Below are 23174 nucleotides of genomic sequence, written 5' to 3' on the forward strand. Positions count from 1 at the left end.
TACACTTCAAAGGTGAAAGCGCTGCAGGGAGCTCAGAGTCAGTCCCCCGCTGGCCCCATGCTGCCCACGGCGTTTTAAAACAGCAGCGTCGCATGGAGCCTGGGATCAGGTGGGGACTCCCCTGCTGACTCCGGGCTCCATGCGGCGCTGCCGCTTTGAAACACCAGGAGGAGCCTGATGCCGGGCTCCTCGTGGTGTTTCAAAGCAGCAGCGCCTTGTGGAGCCCGAGATCAGCGGGGGAGTCCCCCGCTGATCTCTGGCTCCACGCAGCACGGCCACTTTGAAACATCACATGCAGCCTGGGGACACCTCCCCTGATCCCGGGCTGCACATGGAGTTTCAAAGTGGCAGTACCGTGTGGAGCTCGGAGTCTGGACCCAAGCTCCACGCAGCACTGCCACTTTGAAGAATCCCCTCCTCTCCCACCCTGCTGCCTCTTTCTGATAGAGGCAGTGAGGCAGGAGGAAGCGGCTTGTCGACTAGTCATTCACATCCCTACTTTTGCAAAACCAGGCAAAAAACAACAACAAAAATCCACCCAAAATAACAAAAGTGGTAGGTAAACACACCAAGGCTTCTCATTGTTTGTTTGCTTTTTAAATATGCATCTTGTGTTCCAGAAAAATGAAGGATAAGATGACCTGGACTATAGTAAATGAAGAGATCTTTGTAGGAGACCTAGGGATGAACCCAACACCTCTTCACAGCATGTACATTTCGAGGAAGGGTACAATGAAAGTACTTTGGTCTATGCAGCTTTAATCTGGGCTCTTCTTGACAATACCTGTTTAAGTTCTTGTGTTTCTGACTCAGACACGATTTGTTCCTGCTTTTGCAGTTGCAACTGGCTAACGTTGCCTCCTCCAGATGAGGATCCAGGTTTTTCCGTACTTACTACAAGACCCGTGGCTGTAAAGAGAAATTCAGGCGGTCATTCGGTGACATCTGCTGGAACAGGTGGAGAAAGCAGGCAGTAAGACCAAGTTAAGTGCTTTGTGTTTTGCACAGTGGAGGCTTCTGTCAGGATGCAAGAGGGAATTAAACAAGCATCACATTGAATTACACACGCTTCCTCCAAAACAACCCCCCTGATCTACGGAACACATCAGGGAGCATGTGACATTAGTCTGAGAAGTTAGTTGTGTAGTTAGGACCAGTCTAAAGTAGAGATGTAATAATGCAGTCAATTAACCGATAAGCTTACAGGCTACAGATTTTTTAGCAGGCTGGCCAACAGCCCGGCTCAATTCCGGCTTGCCCTGGCTCTGGGACCTACCCTTGCTTCAGCTTTTCATTTCAAGTGTATTAGGAGCTGGACGGGCAGGTAGCCCAGCTCAGTTCCGGCTTGCACCTGGTCCGGGAACTCAGACCCACCCCTAGATAGGGGCTGCTGCCGCTGAACACTGCTGCCTCTGTATCAGAGGCAGCAGCATGGGGCAACAGGCAGGCAGTCCACGAGGGAGCTAGTTTTTAAACTGGTTCCCCTCGCGGACCAGCTCCTGCCTGGCACCCCATGCTGCTGCCTCTGATACCGAGGCAGCAGCGCGGAGTTGCAGGAGGTTCCTCAGGAGTGGCGCCAGAGCGTACTGGCTGCTGCCCCCACCCCTGGGGTCTATAGACTAGTCGAATAACTGAGAAGAATTCATGAGGTTAATCGACCAGTCAGTTAACAGATATTTGACTCCCTTGTCTGTAGCAACTGGAAGGGCTGCCATGTCCCAGACAGGGGACTTAGTACCAAAGGGCCAATTGTGAAAAATGTTCCTTTTGGAGCCCAAGCAGCCATCTGAACCAGAGAACATTTCTGAGGCAGGACATTAAGAAAGACGTAGGCTCTTCCAGCTTCCCCTTTACCCGATAAGTCAATTCAATTTGCACAACACAGATCGCCCCGGAGAACACCTGTGAATCATGTCAGCTAGCCTCAGCACAAAAGGGCAATTCTGACGGTAACAGCGCACGCACAGCTAATCAGTGCAGCAGCACGGATTTGACTTCTGAAGCAGCGTGCCACCTGTCCTTTATTTAAAGCACTGGCTCCTCTTGCAATATCTGATACCTCTTGTTCCAGAGAAGTGCTGCGATTAAAGGCCATTCTTTGTAAGGCAGATTGTCCCCGATGTTTAGCACCAACCATATTTACATATGGAGACACTCCAAACATCCCAGAAGTGGTCCCACTTAAAGGGGCACTGCCCAGCGAGGGAAGCGGTGGCCACCGCTCGCTATCATACAGCCTGACCTCACATGGCACAACGACAACAGCTGCTGGAGACATCAGGGCAGAAAGTAAATAAGTCGGAAGCTGGATCCAACGCACTGGTGCCAAGCTGGCTGGCCGCCTGACAACACATACGCTACTACTTTGGATAGCGTTACTTCTTAATGAAAAAGGAGACAAAAGCTAAACTAAAAATACAAAAAACCTAAATCCCTCACAAGTAATTACTGCAAACTCATAATCCCCTGGAATTATTTGGTTATCAGACAGTCAAGCTTTAATACAAGCTAGTCATTCACTGTGCCAGCTCTACTCTGTCCAACTTCCTCTCGTATTCTTTGAGCCACTAAGTATCCTACTTAAAAAAAAAAAAAGTACTACTCATAGTAAACTACTACTGCAATCTTGTCTTAAGGAACGTGAGGGAAAAAAAAGTCTGCCTATGTTTAGACAAAATTTCTTTGGCTCTCCTCCCAATTGAGAACTAGTTAATTCATTAGCATATTCAGATTCAATAGCCATTCACCAGTTATTTCCCTGAGGAATATACTCTGCCATGTTCAGCTTGGTGAAAGGAGAAACAGGAGAGGACGTGATAAAGGCACTCAAAAAAATGAAAGGGATACAGTAGGGAGACTGAGATTAAATTAAATTGAAAGACAGCAACATTTAAAGCTGATAAATGGAAAGATGATTTCTTCACTCAAAGGATCATTGATGTCAAGAGCTTAGCAGGACTCAAGAAGTCCTGAACATTTTTATGGAGAACAAGAAAAACTAATTGTAATAGTAAGAATTACAAATTCAGGAGTTTTTGGAGGGATGTTTAACTCTCCTGCTGCAAGACATAAATCCATTTCTAACTATTAGGGAAGGACATTTTTCCTGGGGGCAGGCTATCCCTTAACTCGGCATTGTAGGATTTTTTGCACCTTTCTCTGAAGTAGTTGGCGAGGTGGTCTAGTGATCTCATCCAGTCTGACACTAAGGCACAGGAAGCAAATGATTGTAAACTGTTGAACACCCTGTATGGGTTTGTCTAACAGGCTATAGCTAAGTAAGCAAATCCAAGATAATCAGACAACTGGTTCCCGATACATTAGTAGATATACAATGCTTCACCAGGGTTTTACCTGAACCCATGTCAAAACTATGAGGAAAATATATATTCTTGATAAATATGTATATATGAATGAACGTGAAACATGCATACTTTATAACTTTCCCACCACAGTGGCAGTATTCTGTACCCCAAACTGCACATCTGTAGAACTGTCAAAACCATGGGAATTTCATGAGTCAGCCTCTGCTGTTACAGAAAGTCTCAATTGTGAAGACACCTGTACAAAAGATTAGCAGGGTACTTTAGTTCTACAATAAAAATTCAGCAGCCATTTTTTTCCCTAGAGAAAAATTCCATGTTTCCACCAGAGAGATTTGGGGGGAGGGAGGAAGAGAGGTGGAGAACAACAGTGGTTAAAATGCAGGTAGTGACTGCCATCTTGTGGCAACAATATGTCAGTGGTACTGGATCTACAGAACGAACAAACAAGGGGAAAATGTTGGTGGAATCGCAGACGTCATGATTTCCACCACTTCCAGTTTCCTCTATTGGCATTTCCAACTTAAACAGTAAAAATGCAGGTGGGGATAGGACAGCAACATCCTCAACTCACTGACTCAGATGCAAACAGAGTGAAGCAGTGAGAAATGACACAAAACAAGGCTTTATAACCAATTATTTTATGTAACAAGCATTAAGTCTATCAGGAACTGAACAGCAATTTGCCTGGATAACTCAGTGCTTGGAAATCAGCAGGGGTTTTTTTTCTCTATGTTGTTGTGCTTACGTTTTAGTGCCAAGTACCTAAGAGTTATTTCCTTAAAATTAACAATCTTTTCCAAACCCTGGTCCTTGAAGACTGGTCAACAACAGAACATTTTGTCCCTGCTGAAATCCAATTTTAGTTTGGTGAACAGAAAGTACGTTGGTTTCATCTAGTCTTTTGCCATGTCAGCTTTCTACTGAACTTCAATTTGTAAATGCACAGGGGATGTATCCTTTTAACGGGTTTGTTCCTCAGTAAACACTAACAACCCGTGAAAAAAGAATCAATCCATATCTCAGTACCAGTTTTGTCTTGCCACCCCTCACCACGGTATCGGAGACCTTCCAGGTTAGAACGGCATTAGTGAAATCCCAAATGGACTTCAAGGAAACACAAGCTCTTCTCCCATTTGGGGTTCTAGAAAACTGTGCTTGCAGATTTTCTGGGGGTGGGAAATAGTAATAGGGAATTTAATTCTGGTTGTGATGGGAAATATTGTTGACCTTGCAGAAAACCCTTAAGATGGCTATACTATGGCTTCATCTACTCTCCTGCAGAATCAGTAAGTTCTCGTGCACAAAGAATAGGATTTTAAAAACAAATGATCTGTTATGAAAGAGTAACAGGAGTAAGTCCTAGGAGTAATAAGATTCTGTTGGGTTTTGGTCTGTTGTAATTTTAATTATTATTCTAATCATGTCTCTTGAAGTTGCCAATGTTAGCCCGCATCTGCAAAAACCCGAGGAATCCTGTGATGCCTTAGAGACAAACAGATTTATTTGGATGTAAGATTTCATGGGTCAAAAGTGGCTTTGTAGGGCATCAGAAGTGATTTTGACCCCTGAAAGCTGACACCCAAATAAATCGGTTAGTCTTTAAGGTGCCACAGGTCTCCCCATTGTTACATTTAACACCTTGGTCATTTTACATCACGCTGGGCCAGAAGTTAGCCGTTTGAGCTATTTCCAGCTGTCATGAGCCAAAAGGAAAACAGCTGAGACACAAGTGTGTGTGTGGGGGGGGGGGAGATGGGGAAGTGGATCTCAAAAGACCGCTGTCAAAAAGACAGGTACAAAGTCCAATAGGAGCAAGAGAGCAAAGAGGTACTTAAGATGGAGACAAGAATCTGAAGGAAACAAATCAAAACTAATCATAGAATACTAGGACTGGCAGGGACCTCGAGAGGTCATCGAGTCCAGTCCCCTGCCCTCATGGCAGGACCAAATACAGTCTAGACCATCCCTGATAGACATGTATCATACTAATCATTTTCCAAAACAATTAGTATGTCTGGATAACTCAACTTCTGACTGCACAACTTGATCCAGTATTCAGCACTCCCGAGATCCGAAAGAGGCCAGACTTTCAAGGTGGGCTGCAGGGAAGGGTGGCAATGGGGATCAAGACTGCCCCCTCCCGACCTTGCCCTGGCAGGAGCTGCTGCCTCTGTATCAGCCGGTCCACAAGGGGAGCTGATTTTAAACTGGCTCCCTTCATGGACCAGCTCCTGCCTGGCACCCTGCGCTGCTGCCTCTGATACAGAAGCAGCAGCACAGAGTGGCAGGGGGTTCCTTGAGGATGGAGCTGGAGCACATTGGCTGCCGGTCCCACACCCAGAGAATAGTCAAGTAACCGACAAGAATTCAGGAAGTTAATCGACTATTCAATTAACCGATATTTAACATCCCTAACCTCATCACCATTAGATTTCTACGACAGGGAAGAGGATTTACACTGTAAAATCTGCAGTTTTCTTCCAAAACTACTGAACTGTTGAAGAACAGTTCTTACTAACGAACCAGCTTTGTGACTGATCATTTCGTTTCTGTCATTTACCTGCTTGCCAAATGGAATTGCCCAGATCTGTCTGCGGAGACTTCCTTGCACCGACAAAGCCCAAAGCGTCTTCCAAAAACTGTATTTTCTTGCTAAACTGCATCTCCAAGATCGGGATTGCTTCTGGCATCTTTGCTGACAAGAGCCGATAAGAGGTGTCTGGCTTCCCAATAAACCTCTGACGGACACTGATCTCATACGGCGTATGAACTTTGATATCATCAATATCTTTCAATTCAAACCAGTGAATGACCTGAGAATTAGAGTCACTGATTTCCAGGCCAGTAACCAGAAGCGTGAGTTTTCCTGGTGTGACACTAGAGTTTGTCCTGTGGGTGATGATAACTGGAATTCTGATGATTACTCCTTCCTGGTTCTTTGACCCTGAAATCATGGCTGCCTCCTTTGGCTTTGCTTCCAATGGCCCTTTCCAGACTTTGCCGCTGAAAGGCCACCAAGGAGGAGATTCAAGTTCTGTCAACAACCTAATAGGAAAGAGATGATATAAAAATAATGAACATCAGCACAAAGTCTCCACTATCTTCCTATCTGTTTAAATAAATAAATAAATAAATAAAAACCCACAACAACAACAACTCTCTCTCTGGATTAAGAAATAAACATTTGAAACTGAACTCTTCATTCCTATGTGTAAAAAAAAAAAAAAAACATACTTGGCACTTCTGAAGCATATTGCAAACAAACAGAGACCTCAAAGTGCTTTAGAAATCTTACGGAGAACCCCAGCACCAGGCTGTTAAAGCAAGGGAAATAAGTGACTCGTTGAAGCAAGTCTAGGTCGGAGCTGGGAACCAAAACTGGGACTTAAGTCCACTATTTTCATCGTGAACATGAGCCAGATGTTCAAGTTTATTATTTGTTATTTCAGGGCTCGACAAATAATACAGTCTACTCGCCCACGGCGAGTAGACTGTAACCCGGAAGAGCCGGGTTCGGGTGATCTGCACGTGCGCAGAACGATCTGCGCATGTGCAGATCGCTGGACAGTGTGGCTGGCGAGCGGGGCTTGCCAAGGTTCAGCGAGCCCTGGTTATTATAGAATCCTAGAACTGGAAGGGACCTCGAGAGGTCATCGAGTCCAGTCCCCTGCCCTCAAAACACGACAAAGCACCATCTAGACCAGTGTTTCTCAACCTTTTTTTTTTTTTTTATAAAGTACCCCTTTTTCCAAAAAAAATAATAATAAAAAAAATAAAAAAAATAGGTACCCCCAGGACCTACAGTTTTCAGAAACACACAAAAAAAATTCTACCATTGCAACACAATTGTTTAAACAACTTAATCACAGACGGGTGGGTGATGAAATTTTTGGGTGTAAAAAGTACAAAAATAGTAAAGCGCTGTAAAACTTAAAACCAAAATTCAGTTTTCTCCAAATTTCAGTTGTGTTGATGAAACCCCCCTCCCACTCCCCCCGACATCTCTTGAGTACCCCTGAGGGGACTCGTACCACTAGTTGAGAAACACTGATCTAGATCATCCCTGATAGATGTTTATCCAGTCTGTTATTAAGTATCTCCAGGGATGGAGATACCACAACCTCCCTGGGCAATTTATTCCAGTGTTTAACCACCCTGACAGTTAGGAAGTTTTTCCTAATGTCAAACCTCAACCTCCCTTGCTGCAATTTAAGCCCTCAGAGGCCAAGGAGAACAAGTTTTCTCCCTCGTCCTTGTAACACCTTTTTAAGTACTAGAAAACCGCTATCGTGTCCCCTCTCCGTCTTCTGAGTTATCTGGGAACAGAGGACATACTGTTCCGTGTGCATAAACCTGGAATTTACTGGTGGGATGAATATGAGGGCTGGTGTCCCTTGGGTGTGTTTTGTCAGTGTCAGAGCCCATAGCACGACACAGAGGCTTTGGGGAGCCCGCAGCAAAAATATTAAAAAGTGAGGCTCTCCCACCCTTCCCCCCCAGAAAATTACCACTAAGGAGAGGTCCAAAGGCGAGGCGAGAGAGCGAGCTAATCCCACATTCACTCTGCTGAGTATTGCGACCTGGCTCACATGGTCACAGAATCACTTGAATTTGGTCTGGTGACCCTATGACAGATGGGGTTATCAGGCCAAACCTGAGTGGCTTTGCAACCATGTGAACCAGGCTGTGATGCCAGCTGGATGGGCAGCCTCTCTAATGGGGGCCCCGGTGCACCCATTGTCCGCCCTCCCCTATCACCCGTCCATCCTTCAGGCCAAACTGAAAAGTCTAGAGATCAACCAAAACCAGAATTGGCATCTTTACATTCAAAGAGTTTTACTTTGGATATGATGTTGTAGTAGATGCTTAGTTATTAACATGAATTTCATTCTCTAGAGTCATTAGAAATTACTTTTGCTGATAAAGAGAAGACAACTTAAAACACACAAAATGCCAGGGTGGAGTGCATCTATTTCTGTTAAGTTCATTTAGAAATCTTGGCACTGTAAGTTTTACTGATGTATAGGCATTTATCAGAAATGTGTTTGGCTTAATCATATCTGCATTTTCCATGCTCTAGAAAGATACTATCCAACTCAATGATGCATCATGTTGCCACTGTCTTGCCCAAAAGTAATTATACAAGTATGAAAGCAGTTCTATACACAATTTTAATACTTCACGATCGTGTTTCGTTTGGCAGCAAATGTAGAATTTAATCTCAAAAGGAAGCTATAACCAAATACACTTTGTTCCCTAGCTGTCAAAGTGCTGTACAAGGTTCCAACAGGCCTGTTAGAAGAAATCCATCTACTTTGAAAGATAAAATTATGAAATGCCAAAAAAACAAAAAACAAATTGGGAACAAGTCTCTGAATGTATAATAAAAGAGGAAAGCAGAATGAAGTGTTTTGAGAGCCTGCTCCCAACTACAATATGAACTCCAGATATTTGTTGACATCAAGCAACACAAATAATGGCTCTGGACTTAGAGCTAACTATTGAGATCCTGTACTATGCCTAAGAATGATAGGTTAAGAGGGACGGAGAAGAAATTTTTAAAACAGAATTCTAATATGTCACCTCTTGCTGTTTCAGGACCCCGTTCTGTAGCTGTGAAGTTCAATGGCAGCTTTATGCATAGAGGAACTATGAAAACCAGACCTTGTGAGTATGCATTGTCTTCCCACGCCACAGTATCATTTGGGCATCAAAAACCTGGAGTCAGCGGACCATAGGAATTTTAAAAATCTTTCAAAGTGTTAAAAGTAACTGACTAGAAACATGGGAAACAATGTACATGGTTTGGTTTCTATAGGAAACATGTATAATGGTATTCTACCCTTGAGTTTTTACTGAGGTTTATCCTTCTCTCATCCTCCTCTTTACCCACCATGAGACACTGATATTTTGGTTGTGTTATCAGTCGGATGGATGACAAGATTTTGAAATTGCAGAGACCCTTCCCCCCCAAGTGAATCTGCCAACTACCCTAGGCTTCCACAGAGCTCACAGGCTGCAGGACCAGGTCTTTGGTTGTAAAGTCCGAAGGGCAGGGAACTTGTGTCATGGGTATCTAAAGCGTGTTTCACACCAATAAGATAATTAATTTTTAAAACTGGATATGCCTATTTTTATCTTTAAAGACTCATTCACACCAGACTCCAAGTAAAAGCTTATAATGCCTTGTGGTGCTCCGAGATAGATAATTGTAGGATCATGACAAAAATATACAAAATAGCTTTTGACATGTAATTAACAAGGTTTTACAAAGCCATGCTTCCAAAGCCTTTAGATTAGAGAGACGAAATCATACTATACAAATATCAACCAGCTATGCAATGCAAGGGCTCCAAAAAACATCCAGTATAAAAATATACCGGAGATAGTATTATATTGCTGGAAGCCAAATGTTTCATATGCACAGTCAAAAGGAATTGTCTTCTACATGTGAGTAATTTAATTCTGTTGACATTCTATCAATTTCAGGTTTTAATCAAGCATCTATTACTGTAGCGTTTAATGGAGAGTCAGCTGCTCTCTCTCTCTCTTTTTTAATGCAATGAACTCACTGAGATGAAATTCCCCTCCCTGCATAGTAGGAATGTTAAGTCGGTTAAATAGGTAAATGTGTAATCGCTGAAAGCCTCAACAGTTACATGCTGCAGGCTCCGCAGTATAAAGCAGAAACAATCTTTATACTGCAGAACCTGCAGTGAAGTCTCCCGGGGAACCGCCCGCAGCCCTGCACTGCTACCTCTGAGTCAGAGGCAGCATTGTGAGGAAAAGGGGGGCAGTTACACTGGCTCCCAAGGAGCTGACTGTCCTGCTCCTGCCTTTGATACAGAGGCAGCAGCATGGGGAAGCAGCCAGTTTAAAAGCCATCTCCCTGTGTGCTCCCAGGGAGTCAATTGCTGCCACATGTGTAACCACTGAAAATATCAGCGTTTCCACAGTTAATTACATGCATTTGAACATCCCTATTCTATTCAAGGCAATGGGCCATTTGGAAAAAAAACCTATAGGCCAGGCTTTCTGTTCCTTGTAAGGAAAGTACTTTCTGCAGATACTTTGATCAATGTGGCACAAAACAAAAACAGACCCCAGCAGCTTTCTTCCACAGCTATATTGATTCTGCTAGCGTCTAACGGATATGAGCATTTGTAAGGAAAAACAAGTGGCTGTTCGAAAACACATGTAAAACATGGAGATGCTATTTCTACAGCCGTTTCCCCAAGTATTGCTGCACTAAAGCCAAAATCTCCCCCATCCAAAATCCCAGGGTTATGAACGACTAGTCGACTATCCAATAAGCAATTGCTTATTGGATAGTCGACAAGGGTAGACCGCAGGCCAGACCCTGGGCTCCACGCAGCGCTGCCACTTTGAAACGCCGCATGCAGCCTGGGGCCAGTGGGGGAGTCCCCAGCTAGCCCGGGTTGCATGCAGCATTTCAAAGCAGCAGCACCACATGGAGCCTGGGTGAGTGGGGGACTCCCCCACTGGCCCCAGACTCCATGCAGCACTGCCACTTTGAAATGCCGCAGGCAGCACGGGGCCAGCAGGGCACTGCTTGAGGGAAGTCCCCCACTGGCCCTGTCGTCCCCGCAGCGCTTTTGCCCTCGGGCTGTTGCTACACTTCAAAGGCGGGGCGCCCTTATCGACTTTTTGATTAGACAAATAATCGAAATGTTACTTCCCTAGTCAATACCTGCGCAGGGAGTGGAAAGGACACCTCTCTCCTTTAGTCGCAGAGGTCTCATGCCCCTTCTGCAATGTACAGGCCCATCTAGGAGCAGATTTTCGAGCTCTGCCCTTTGCACAGTAGAGCAAGGGAGGAGAGATGAGCTCCGGAACAGCTAAGCTACTCTCTTAGGCTACATCTACACTGCAGCGCTATTCCACTTACATCTACACTGCAGCGCTATTCCACCTCTTTTGAGCATGCCCGTTATTTCGAAATAGAACGGGCTCGCTATTCTGATGTCCCTGTAAACCTCATTCCACGAGGAGCAAGGGAGGTTTTGGAACAGCGATTTATTTCAAAACGAGGGCTGTGTAGGCAGTGTTAAATTTTGGAAATAAGCGATTACAAAATGAACTCGAAATAATCTACGCAATTTGCATAGCTTATTTCGAGCTACAGGTGCAGTGCAGATGCACCCTTATAGAGGGGGACCACAGCAAGGTCTTAGCATGCATTGAGGAGGGGGTCACATTTGCCACAGCGCAAGTTAGATCGGTTGGTCCTCTTCCTAGCCGAGGGGTGGGCAGACATGGATTGCCATGGCTACCAACCGGTGCTTTATTGACCTGCACCTCCGCAGGCATGGCTGCTTGAAATGCCTGTTGATGGCAGATTGCCAATGGGAGCTGCGGGAAGCATTGCCCTGGTCGACGCTGCTTCCCACAGCAGCTATCCGCAGCCAAAGGGAGGTGCAAGAGGCCACACCTGCGGAGGCACAGATAAATCAAGTGCTGGTGGCCCACCAGAACTTAACCCTGGTGAACCGTGTCCAGGCTGTTTATTGCCCACTGCTGTTCTAGGAGATGATTTTCCACATCACAAACTCACCATGCCATCTGACACATGCAGCACTGCCCTAATTAACCCAAAACTGGAGGCATAAAGCACTGAAACTTAATAAAAGGTGGATGGAAGGGAGTCTCACAATTACTGAATGTGAAAATCTGACAGTGAGGCTTCAGACATATTCCATATGAAGCATCAATTACTGTTGAGCACCAGTTACACTACTGTACCTGTCTGCTACATCCAGGTCTGAGTCAATCTTGGTCAGCCCTGACATGATGTTCCCAAACTGTTCACCCTGATAGTGGAGCACTTTTGCTGTATCCTCCAGACGTTTCTGAGACGCAGAGAGTAAGCCCGTCAGTTCTTTCCCTTTTGTCGTCTGCGGAGCTCCAGCCCCTGGGTGTGCCAGCAACTGCTCCCTCCAGAAGTGCTCCAGGATGTTGAAGACCACATTTCTATTGGGCTGGAGGGAGCTGAACCAGTGCTTGGTGTTCTCCTTCTCCAGAATTGTGAGGGAACTGAAGATGAAACTGGAGGACTCCTTCTTGATCTCACAGATGCTGGAGAGATGGAAGTGGACCAGCAGCTCGCCCGTCTTGTCAGCTGTAAATCGGACCGCTAGAGGAGTCAGTGAGAGTCTGCCGTAGACCCATCGTTTCTCAGGGTCTAAGTAATAGGAACAGGGCCACGCATGGATACATATGTCCTCATTCATCAGCTTGCTGTCAGGGTCCTCTTCTACAGTGACACCAGAGCGGTTACCTTCAAAGTGGGAAGAAGTAAACAAGTCAGAGGATTGTAAGCCAGGGTGTGCAGACATCCCCATGGGCACCTTTCGGGTGGGTAACTGGTCTCAAGCTCCAGCCAGTTTTTAATATTGCCACTAGATCATCTCCAGTACGCACGGCACAAAGGTGGGGCTGCTGCGGTCTTGGGGGGTGGAATCTGCCACTTCTCATCCACCTCCAATTTTAAAAATATTGTATTATTTTCTCTGAAAACAAGTCCAGCCTCCCCCGGCCTCTCCTTCCTGTTCCTGTGCACTAGATCACCTGCTACACTGAAGTAAATGTCATAAACACCCAATATAACATTGACTCCGTGTATGATTATACTTTGACAATCTAGTGCAGTGGTTCCCAACTTGTTCAAGCATGCGGACCCCTTATCAATGTTAAAATTTTACAAACCCCAAGGGGAGCGGCTGGAAGCAGCGGCCAGCACGTCCCATGGCCTGTGCTACTTCCCTAGCTCCTGCTCCTCCCCCCAGTCTCCTGCCCATCCACGGAGGATATGGTGAGGGGGCTCTTGTGGCTGAAAGCAGCTCCTGCCCCAGCACTCCGCCCTGGGCCAGGCGCAGAGCCCCGGGGGACAAACAAAAAAAAAAAGGAATGTAAGGATCAGGCCCACCGCAGGACTGGGAGGGGGAGAGGGCTGGAGCATAAACGGCAGCGCAGGCAGTGACAGGAGGATGGATGGTGCCTCCTGGAGTAGCAAGATCCCATCCCGGGGAAGGGAGACAACGTGTGCGCGGCCAGCCCCAGGCGAGAATCGTCTGATGGAAAGTCCCAGTCCCGCAGTGCGGCCGAGCCTTACATTTCTTTTCCTTTCCTTAACTTTCTGCAGCACCCCTACCATACCGATGCAGACCACCAGGGGTCCCCGGACCACGGATTGGGAACCAATGATCTAGTACTGTACTCTGGGCACCTTGGTTGGGGTGCTGATGGAGGTTTTGTATAAATAAAACACCTTTATATGAAGCCTTATTCAACATAGATTTAAAAAAACCTAAATAGAGTATAGTTAGCGAAAAATGCCACCTTTGTAAAAAGCAGTCCAGACTTTCGTGTATGTCCCTTTCTATTCACATCAGCGAATACATGGTTGTAAATACCACATTAGCTGCCCATTCGCCACCTCTCAAACTGCTGCCCTCAGGCTTTCCGAAGTTAAGAGAAGCAGAAAAGATTTCTAATACTCTAAGCACAAGACGCAGCTTGTTTGATTTACCAAAAGATTCCAATGCAGCCCCATAAGAAGGGTAGAACTCTTCACTGTTTAGCATGAACATTGTATAGCTCTTTAAAAAACTCCCTGGGCAAGCCTAAGCAAGTGGCCCTATCAGCCTGCTCCTCCCAGAATACACGTGTGCAGGCTAGGGTCCAAACTCCCGCCGTGCCTGGAGTGTCCTTTATCAGGGGACTTAAACAACCCAAGCTCAACTGTTCGTAGGGCAACGTCTCTGTCGCTAGTTCCTAGTAGGGATGTTAAATTTCGATTAGTCGATAAGGGCACCTTCGCCTCTGAAGTGTAGAAACAGTCCCCCAGGGCTGTTGCGACACTTCAAAGGCGAAAGCGCTGCAGAGAGCACGGGGCCAGCGGGATAGTCCCCAACTGGTCCCCATGCTTCCCGCTGTGTTTCAAGGCAGCAGCACCGCACGGAGCCTGGGGTCAGCGTGGGAGTCTCTTTCTGATAGAGACAGCAAGTGTGGGGGGAGGAGGGGAGAGAAATGACTAGTTAACTAGTGTGTTGACCATCCAAGAAGCATTTACTTACCGGATAGTCAACTACTTGACAAGTCGTTCACATCCCTAGCTCCTAGTTGGCCTTGGAAGGACATTTAATCTAAACCCTTTATAATCTGAGCTAGGGTGAACAGAATCCACCTGGTCTGACTGTCAGGATGAGTCACCTAAGCAGCTCAGCATCTATATACAAGATCCTGGAGCCTGACTCCCACTACACAACACACATGCTTGTCATGACTACAAAAGGATTTACTTGTCCTTGATCACATCTGTCCAGTTTTTCCCTCCCAGACTGCTCAGTAAATAACTGGCAGACACTGAATCATTTCAAAGATTTTATGTTTTCCATAAAACCAGAGAAGACCACGAGCATAATACAGCTTTCATTATGATGCTTACAATTTATTCTATGCCCCCCAAAATAAATAAATCACAAATATGTCCTGCTGGAGTATAAGGCACACAACAAAATGGGATGGATGTTACTCAGGCCTTCAAAGAGCTCTAGACTAGGGACGAGGGAAGCTGTTTACATTTTGTTGCATTTTCTTTGTTGCTGTAGCTTTCTGAACACACACATGGCCTCAAGCCAGGCAATAAGGGGCAGAAGTGTGGGAAGAAGCTATGTGGAGGAGACACTGAGAGACCCAACAATGTTCCAATCTGTGTGGAGTGAAAAAAAAACATTTCAGCTGCTGAATGTTGGAAACGTCACACCTCCTCTGCATCCAGCGACTGCCCAAACTCAACTGGCAATTTTTGATGTCATTTGATGATTCCATACTATGAATAATCAACAATGCTATGGTGCTATCTGTAAGTCCAGCAAGGGACTACAATTCAATCATATCCTGGAAGGGTGGCTTGCTTATGTCTAAAACCCAAAGATGGAATCATAACTTTAGTGCATGTGTGCCTGGTGGAAAAAGAGAGCAGGAGACAAACAGTTTCCAAAATCACTTGGACCATCTCCTCCTCCTTTTGCCCTGTGACCTATATTGTTCCTCTAATTTGTTTACACTCCCCAGAATGTCAATGCTCACATGGTAAGAGTTTATACATTCCACAAGTTACATAACAGCCACATCGTGTTCCTTACTGTATTACTCTGTGAGCAGGCACTGAATAACAATGATTCAAATGCTCCTGCATTAATTATCTTATGAAGTCTTTGATGAATCATCATAAAAATCACAGATCCCCAGTGTTGCAACACAGTCATAAGGTGCTCTGGTGCTCTATTTGCTGTAAGTAATGGAAGATTAGATTATTTACACTGTGTAGCCTCCAAAAGGAGATTAATATAGACAGCAATTTATGCTGTGATACAAATGACTAGTTTGACTTCAACTGTGATCTGCTTCCTCTTGTATTAGAATTCCTGAAAATTCCCACAAGACAAAAAATTAACCATCTTCTTGCTTTATGGTCTCTGTCTTTCTCCTTTCCACGTTACATCTTGTCACCAGACCTTGTATATCTAAGCACATGCATTCATACACACCTCTTGCATTGACTACAGTTGTGAACCCAGGTGATGCTTACTGGGTACCAGTTAACTGGTGCCCGGGAGCACCTGTAAGTGGAAGGCTGCCCCAGCGGGGCTGAGATCCAGCAGCAGGGCCCCAGGGCTGGAAGCTTCCTGCCACTGATGGTGCGGCAGGCTTGGCCCGACCTGGCTGGAGCAGCCCATGGTGCAGCAGGCCCAGCTGGACTGGAGCAGCCCCATGCTACGGGGATCATTGTTAACCAGTGAATAATCCGTTTAAACAGTTAACTTCTTAACCAGGATGTTACACCCCTATACAGGATTAAACTGAAATCTCGGATGCAATTTAAACTATAGCGTTGCAACCATGTCACCATAATTGGAATAATAAATAGAATATATCAAGTTCTCTACCTCCGTCCACAGGTTCAGGATTCTCAGGTAGCCTCAGGTAGCATCCTTGTAAGTCTGTCCTTTGCATTCAAGATAGCAGTTTGGTTTTTTGTTTGTTTGCTCTTTCTTAATGCCCAAGCAAAATATAAATGAACTGCAGAAAAGAGCAAAAGCCTACTACACCTGACACCAAAAAAGAAAAAGCCTAAAGATTAGGAATAAAGACACTAATAAAAAAGAATAAACTTCTGACATAAAGCAGACACCTGATGAAACTTCTCTCTCACCAGCAGAAGAAAACCATCAACTACTGGGGATTTACAAAGGCCACATACGCTTGGGTCACATGACTTGACTCACCTGAAGGCTAAACATTCTTCACCTTGCTCGTCAGTTCACTTTGTGTTTGAGGACAGAGTACACAAGCAAGAATCTATTACTAACTGTGACTTCAGCAACTAATTTTCCAAAGCTATTGCATATGCTTCATAATCATCTTAACTTTTTTGTTTCGGGGATCCCCAAGTACTTTAGAAATGTAAATGGTATATAAACTAGTCAGTCGGGAACCACTTTATTCAACAACAAAACCATGAAAGGCACAACATGTGGCAACTATTTAATATCACACAATAGTTGAAATCAAGACTTCAAGAAGCTTGATTAGCACAGGGGGTGAGACCTGTCCTCTTCCCAATCCTGCCTCCCTCGCCCTTATAGCCCCCTCCCTCCCCAAAAAAAAGCAGAGGATGGAATGCTGAAGGGAAGGAATTAAACATAGGTGGAGCAGAACGTTTACATATATAAACTATTGCTTGCAGTGGCTATGCCAGTGGTGAGTTGTGATTACAGAGACTTTGGACACTCTTTCCCCCGATTCCCCTGGCCCAGAACTCCGCAGCAGAGACAAAACACCCCCTCCCCCCCACATAACCCCTAAGCAGTGCTTGCCCTCCCCGAAAAATGTGATTTGCAGAGAAGATTCCCAAGCTAGCCAGAGATTTCACATAGTGCAAGGAGAGGCAGTCAAAGCATTCCTGTCAAAACCACTGACCTGTGCAGAGGGGCTGTTTACTTCACCCTCTTCCCTCAGAGGCCTGGTCTACACTACAGCTGAGTCAGCTTAACTACATCATTCAGGCCTGTGAAAAATGTCAAAGCCTGTGTAATGTAGTTATGCCAACCTAAGGCCCTGTAGCCACCGCTAGGACAACAGAAGAATTCTTCCATTAACTTAGCTACCATCTTTCTGAGAGGTGGATTCATTACAGTCCTTCCATCGCTATACTGTGCTGCGGCAGCATTTCTAGTGTAGGTAAACACCCATCTCTTCACTCAGCTTCATTCCATTCCTGCCTTTCCTACCCACTTCTCCCTGGTGCCTTTCCCTTTTCTTTCCATAACCCATCCCCTCCTAATTAAACCCACTCCACCTCCCAAAAATATGGAACATACATGGTGTGTTCATCCCCCTTTCCTCATCCTCTCTCTGTAGTCCATCTAGACACTACTGTCCCACTGTTTCCTTGTACTACTCCATCTATCTATATCAATCTGTTGTCTTTTGTCTAATACTTGAATTGTAAGCTCTTGGGGCAAAGACCTCCTTTTTGCTCTGTTTGTACAGCACCCTGCAAGGTGGGGTTCCAGTTCAAGATTGGGGATTAATAGGTAGCTGGTTTAAAACAAACAAAAGGATGTTTTTCTTCATACAGCACACAGTCTACCTGTGGAACTCCTTGCCAGAGGATGTTGTGAATACTAGGACTTTAACAGGGTCCCAAAAAGAGCTACATAAATTCATGGATGTTAGGTCAATCCATGTATATTAGCCAGGATAGGTAGGAATGGTGTCCCTAGCCTCTGTTTGTCTGGAGGCAGATGACAGGAGGGGGATCCTGTGATGCTGTATTTGCTAGTGTCTTGTAAGTCTAGTTTTAAATATCCCAAGCAATGGCACATCTAACTTTTACTCAAGGACAATATTCCACAGTCTAACACATCCCATTGTTGCTTGGATTCAGAGTAAGTTCCCCCCCTTTTTTACCTTCATTCTATTACTCCTAGTTATATTGCCAGGTATCACACTAGTTTCCACTCCATTCTCCTGTTTTAATCCTTTAAATATCTGTGCATCATCAGGTCTCTCCCCAATCTTTTAATCATCGCTTAACCAAGTCACATTTCCCCCTTTCAATCTTTCCTGGCCTCCCAATTAGTTTTACTGTTCTTTTCTGTACGCCTACCAATATATTTATATTTTTCTAGCAGTGTAGCATCCAGAACCAAAAGTGATATTCCACAATATCCAGTTGCAAAGGAGTCTGTGTGATCCCAGGGATAGGATCTGGGAGTCAAGATACCTGGAAGGTATTTCTAGCTTTGCCACCAGCATCACTATAAAGACTTCGGTATTAGGGATGTGAAGGACTAGCAAGAGAGGCAAACCTGGTAGGAGACCGGATTGGCTTACAGGGGAAATCCTTGGTGTACTTAAGCACAAAAAGGAAGCTTACAGAAAGTGGAAACTTGGACAAATGACTAGGGAGGAGCTTAAATGTATAGTTCGAGAATGCCGGGGGGTTATCAGGAAGGCGAAAGCGCAAATGGAGTTGCGACTGGCTAAGGATGTGAAGGATAACAAGAAAGGTTTCTACAGGCATGTCAACAAAAAGAAGGTGATTAGAGAGGGTGTGCAGTCCCTAATGGATGAAGGAGGTAACCTAGTGACAGAGGATGTAGGGAAAGCTGAAGTACTCAATGCTTTCTTTGCCTCTGTATTCACGGACAAGGTCGGCTCCTGGACTTCTGTGCTAAGCGACGCAAGATGGGAAGAAGATGGACAGCCCTTGGTGGGTAAAGAACAGGTTAGGAACTATTTAGAAAAACTAAACATACACAAATCCATGGGTCCAGACTTAATGCACCCAAGGGTACTGAAGGAGTTGGCAAATGTCATTGAGGAGCCTTTGGCCATTATCTTTGAAAAGTCGTGGAGATCGGGCGAAATCCCGGATGATTGGAAAAGGGCAAATGTAGTGCCCATCTTCAAAAAAGGGAAGAAGGACGATCCAGGGAACTATAGGCCGGTCAGTCTTACCTCGGTTCCTGGAAAAATCATGGAAGGGATCCTAAAGGAATCCATTTTGAGACACTTGAATGAGAGGAAAGTGATCAGGAATAGTCAGCATGGATTCACAAAGGGCAAGTCGTGCTTGACCAATCTGATTGGCTTCTATGATGAGGTAACTGGCTCAGTGGACATGGGAAAGTCAGTGGATGTTGTGTACCTTGACTTTAGCAAGGCTTTTGATACGGTCTCCCACGATATTCTTGCCAGCAAGTTAAGGGAATGCGGATTGGATAAATGGACGGTAAGATGGATAGAAAGATGGCTAGAAGGCCGGGCCCAGCGGGTAGTGATCAACGGTTCGATGTCAGGATGGCGGTCGGTTTCTAGTGGAGTGCCCCAAGGTTCTGTTCTAGGACCGGTTTTGTTCAATATCTTTATTAATGACCTGGATGAGGGGATAGATTGCACCCTCAGCAAGTTTGCAGATGACACTAAGCTAGGGGGAGAGGTAGATACGCTTAAGGGCAGAGATAGGGTCCAGAGTGACTTAGACAAATTGGAGGATTGGGCCACTAGAAATCTCATGAGATTCAACAAAGACAAGTGTAGAGTCCTGCACTTGGGACGGAAGAATCCCAAGCATAGTTACAGGCTGGGGACCAACCAGTTAAGTAGTAGTTCTGCAGAAAAGGACCTGGGGGTTACAGTGGATGAGAAGCTAGATATGAGTCAACAGTGTGCCCTTGTAGCCAAGAAGGCTAATGGCATATTAGGATGCATTAAGAGGAGCATTGCCAGCAGATCCAGAGATGTCATTATCCCCCTTTATTCGGCTTTGGTGAGGCCACATCTGGAGTACTGTGTCCAGTTCTGGGCCCCCCACTACAAAAAGGATGCGGACGCATTGGAGAGGGTCCAGCGGAGGGCAACCAAAATGATTAGGGGTCTGGAGCATATGACCTACGAGGAGAGGCTGAGGGACTTGGGTCTGTTTAGTCTGCAGAAGCAAAGAGTGAGGGGGGACTTGATAGCAGCCTTCAACTTCCTGAAGGGAGGTTCCAAAGAGGATGGAGAGAGGCTGTTCTCAGTAGTGACAGATGGCAGAACAAGGAGCAATGGTCTCAAGTTGTGGTGGGAGAGGTCCAGATTGGATATTAGGAAAAACTATTTTACTAGGAGGGTAGTGAAGCATTGGAATGGGTTACCTAGGGAAGTAGTGGAGTCTCCATCCCTAGAGGTGTTTAAGTCTCGGCTTGACAAAGCCCTGGCCGGGTTGATTTAGATGGGATTGGTCCTGCCTAGAGTGGAGGGCTGGACTTGACGACCTTCTGAGGTCTCTTCCAGTTCTGATTCTATGATAAGGGGATGGTTGGATGAAATAACATGATCTTGGTAACTAATTGACCATTCATTTCCAGTTGGAAATAGGTCAATGGAGGGATGATAGGAGTTGCTATAGGGAACTTTCTGGGTGTCTGGCTGGTGAGTCTTGCCCACATGCTCAGGGTTTAGCTGATCGCCATATTTGGGGTCAGGAAGGAATTTTCCTCCAGGGTAGATTGGCAGAGGCCCTGGAGGTTTTTCGCCTTCCTCTGTAGCATTGGGCACAGATCACAGCTGAAGGACTCTCTGCATGTTGGGGCCTTCAAAGTATTGGAAGGCTTCAATATCTGAGACATAGGTGAGAGGATTATTCTAAGAGGGGTGGGCGAGATTCTGTGGCCTGCACTGTGCAGGGGGTCAGACTAGATGATCATAATGGTCCCTTCTGACCTTAAAGTCTATGAGTCTATGAGACTAGTCCACTATCCGATAAGCAAAAACGCATCAACTATTCAATTAGTCAATTACCCAATACTTAATATCCTTATTAGGCATATGCCTTAAGCCACTGGTCTCCAACCTTTTTAAGCACAATTTTTTTTAATTTAAGTGCAATATAAGAGCTACCTCAGACTAAAATACCCGTACCGCACCTCCTTCATGTCCCTTCTCTGAGACCCCGCCACTGCTCTGTCCTCCCTCCCTTCCCCATCTTCCCTCCCTTTCACTAAGCAGGGGCAGAAGGTTGGGGCACAGGTTCTGGTCTTGAGCTAATGGATTTGGAGTGTGAAAGGGGCTCTGAACTGAGCTTGGGGCAGGGAGTTGGGGTGCAGGTTTTGGGAGGGAGTTAGGATTTGGGGGGCTCAGGGCTGGGGCAGAGGGAGTTCATGACTGGGGCAGGGATTCAGAGCTGGCTCCAGTTGGACACTGCTTACCTCAGGTGGTTCCTGGGTGGTGGTGCAATGGGGCTAAGGCAGGCTCACCCCCCAGCAAACTCCCTCCACCCTAAGCCCTGTTGTCTCCCCCCCCACCCCAACCTCCGTTCTGTGGAGACAGACTACAGGGTGGGAGGGGGGCACCCTGACATCAGCACCCTCTCCCCTCCCTCTCCTGCTCTGTACTGCAAGCAGGAGACTGGGGGGGGGGGGGGGAGAGGGAAGCAGGTCTAAGGCAAAGGGCAGGAGGTGTACAGCAATAGGGGGAGAGGCAACTGAAATGCCAGCACTTGATAGCCTCTTGGCCAGACCAGTCAGGATCACCTGTCAGGCTCCAAGATCTACTGGTTGGTGACCACTGCCTTAATCTTTCTCTGATTCAGTTTCTGCTGAGGTGACGGAGCTTTTGCCCTCATTTGTAAAATGCACTGAGATCACTGCCTGAAAAGCATTATGTAAATAACAAGTGTGACTAATTTTCCCATCTGTGGCATCATGCTTCTACACATGCGGTTACATCACACTGTTAATGCCTGAATAGTTTATCATCCTCTTTCAGTGTGCCTTCCCCATCCCATCTCCACCATGACAGCATCCCACTCTTCTCCTTTCTGGGGAATTATCCCCCTCACCCCTGGAAACAAAGGTATCAGCATTTCCAAAGATGACTGATCTTTAGTCACTGGCTCCTATTTTAGCCCATTCTTGGAACCGCAAATTTGTTTCTGGCTTCACTGAGGTTTGATATTTCTGCCCAAGTTTGTATCACGGATGGATGAGCTAGTCTGAAATGCTTGACACCGACACCTCAAGTCAGCAGTACCCCAGGGGGCCTTCACGGCAGCGTCCTGCCTCTGCAGCAGCCCCCGCCGCCCACCCAGGGGTCCCCCCACACTCGACCACACCCCACCACCTTGGATGCCCCACACCTTGCCCCCCCCACCTAGAGAACCCCCACACTCCGCCACCACACCCCACCACCTAGGATGCCCCACACCTTGCCCCCCCCACCTAGAGAACCCCCACACTCCGCCACCCCTCCCCCCACCTAGGGGTGCCCTCCACCTCGCCCCCCCACCTAGGGAACCCCACACTCCGCCACCCCTCCCCCCACCCCTCGAACCCCACCTAGGGAACCCCACACTCCGCCACCCCTCCCCTGCCTGGGGGTGCCCAACACATCACCCCTCCCGCCTAGGGAACCCCCACACTCCGCCACCCCTCCCCCCACCCAGGGGTGCCCCACACCTCGCCCCCCCCTCCTAATTCGGCGCCCCACACACAATGTGCCCCTCCCCCCGCCCTGGGGTCCCCCCCCACACGAAGGGCCCCTCCCCGTGGCCCCAGCGAGGACGCGGGCGCTCGCCCCTCCCCCCACCGGCCGGGAATGACTCACCTCCCCCAGGGGAAGGTGCTGGGACGCTCGGCGCCAGCTACCCCGCTTGAGCCTTCCGCGCCTGCGCCCGCCGCGCTCTCCCATTGGCGGAGCCGCCCTCCCTTTGTTCTCCCCCAACGTCTCTCCCCCCGGGAACGTGCGACGCCGCGCTCAGGGTTCCGGCCTCCCCGA

General features: G+C 46.6%; 1 protein-coding gene across 3 annotated transcripts in view; it reads right to left on the bottom strand.

The window, feature by feature from the left end:
- The window catches only part of SNAP47 (synaptosome associated protein 47), a 35169-nt gene extending 12000 nt beyond the window's left edge, over window positions 1-23169 (bottom strand). The window contains exons 1-4 of one of the 3 annotated variants that reach the window (XM_075922965.1): window positions 23004-23169; window positions 12090-12624; window positions 5887-6371; window positions 785-909 (exon numbers count right to left, since the gene is read on the bottom strand). In XM_075922965.1, coding sequence (XP_075779080.1) covers window positions 785-909; window positions 5887-6371; window positions 12090-12577 — 1098 coding nt within the window. In that variant the 5' untranslated portion in view covers window positions 12578-12624; window positions 23004-23169. Of the gene's footprint in view, window positions 1-784; window positions 910-5886; window positions 6372-12089; window positions 12625-15493; window positions 16202-21931; window positions 22451-23003 lie in introns of those variants that run through there. The other 2 variants (XM_025188081.2, XM_075922966.1) reach the window with 2 other exon arrangements.
- Window positions 23170-23174: the final 5 nt, after the last annotated feature.

The sequence above is a fragment of the Pelodiscus sinensis genome, chromosome 2, assembly GCF_049634645.1.
Source record: "Pelodiscus sinensis isolate JC-2024 chromosome 2, ASM4963464v1, whole genome shotgun sequence".
Classification (NCBI taxonomy): domain Eukaryota; kingdom Metazoa; phylum Chordata; order Testudines; family Trionychidae; genus Pelodiscus; species Pelodiscus sinensis.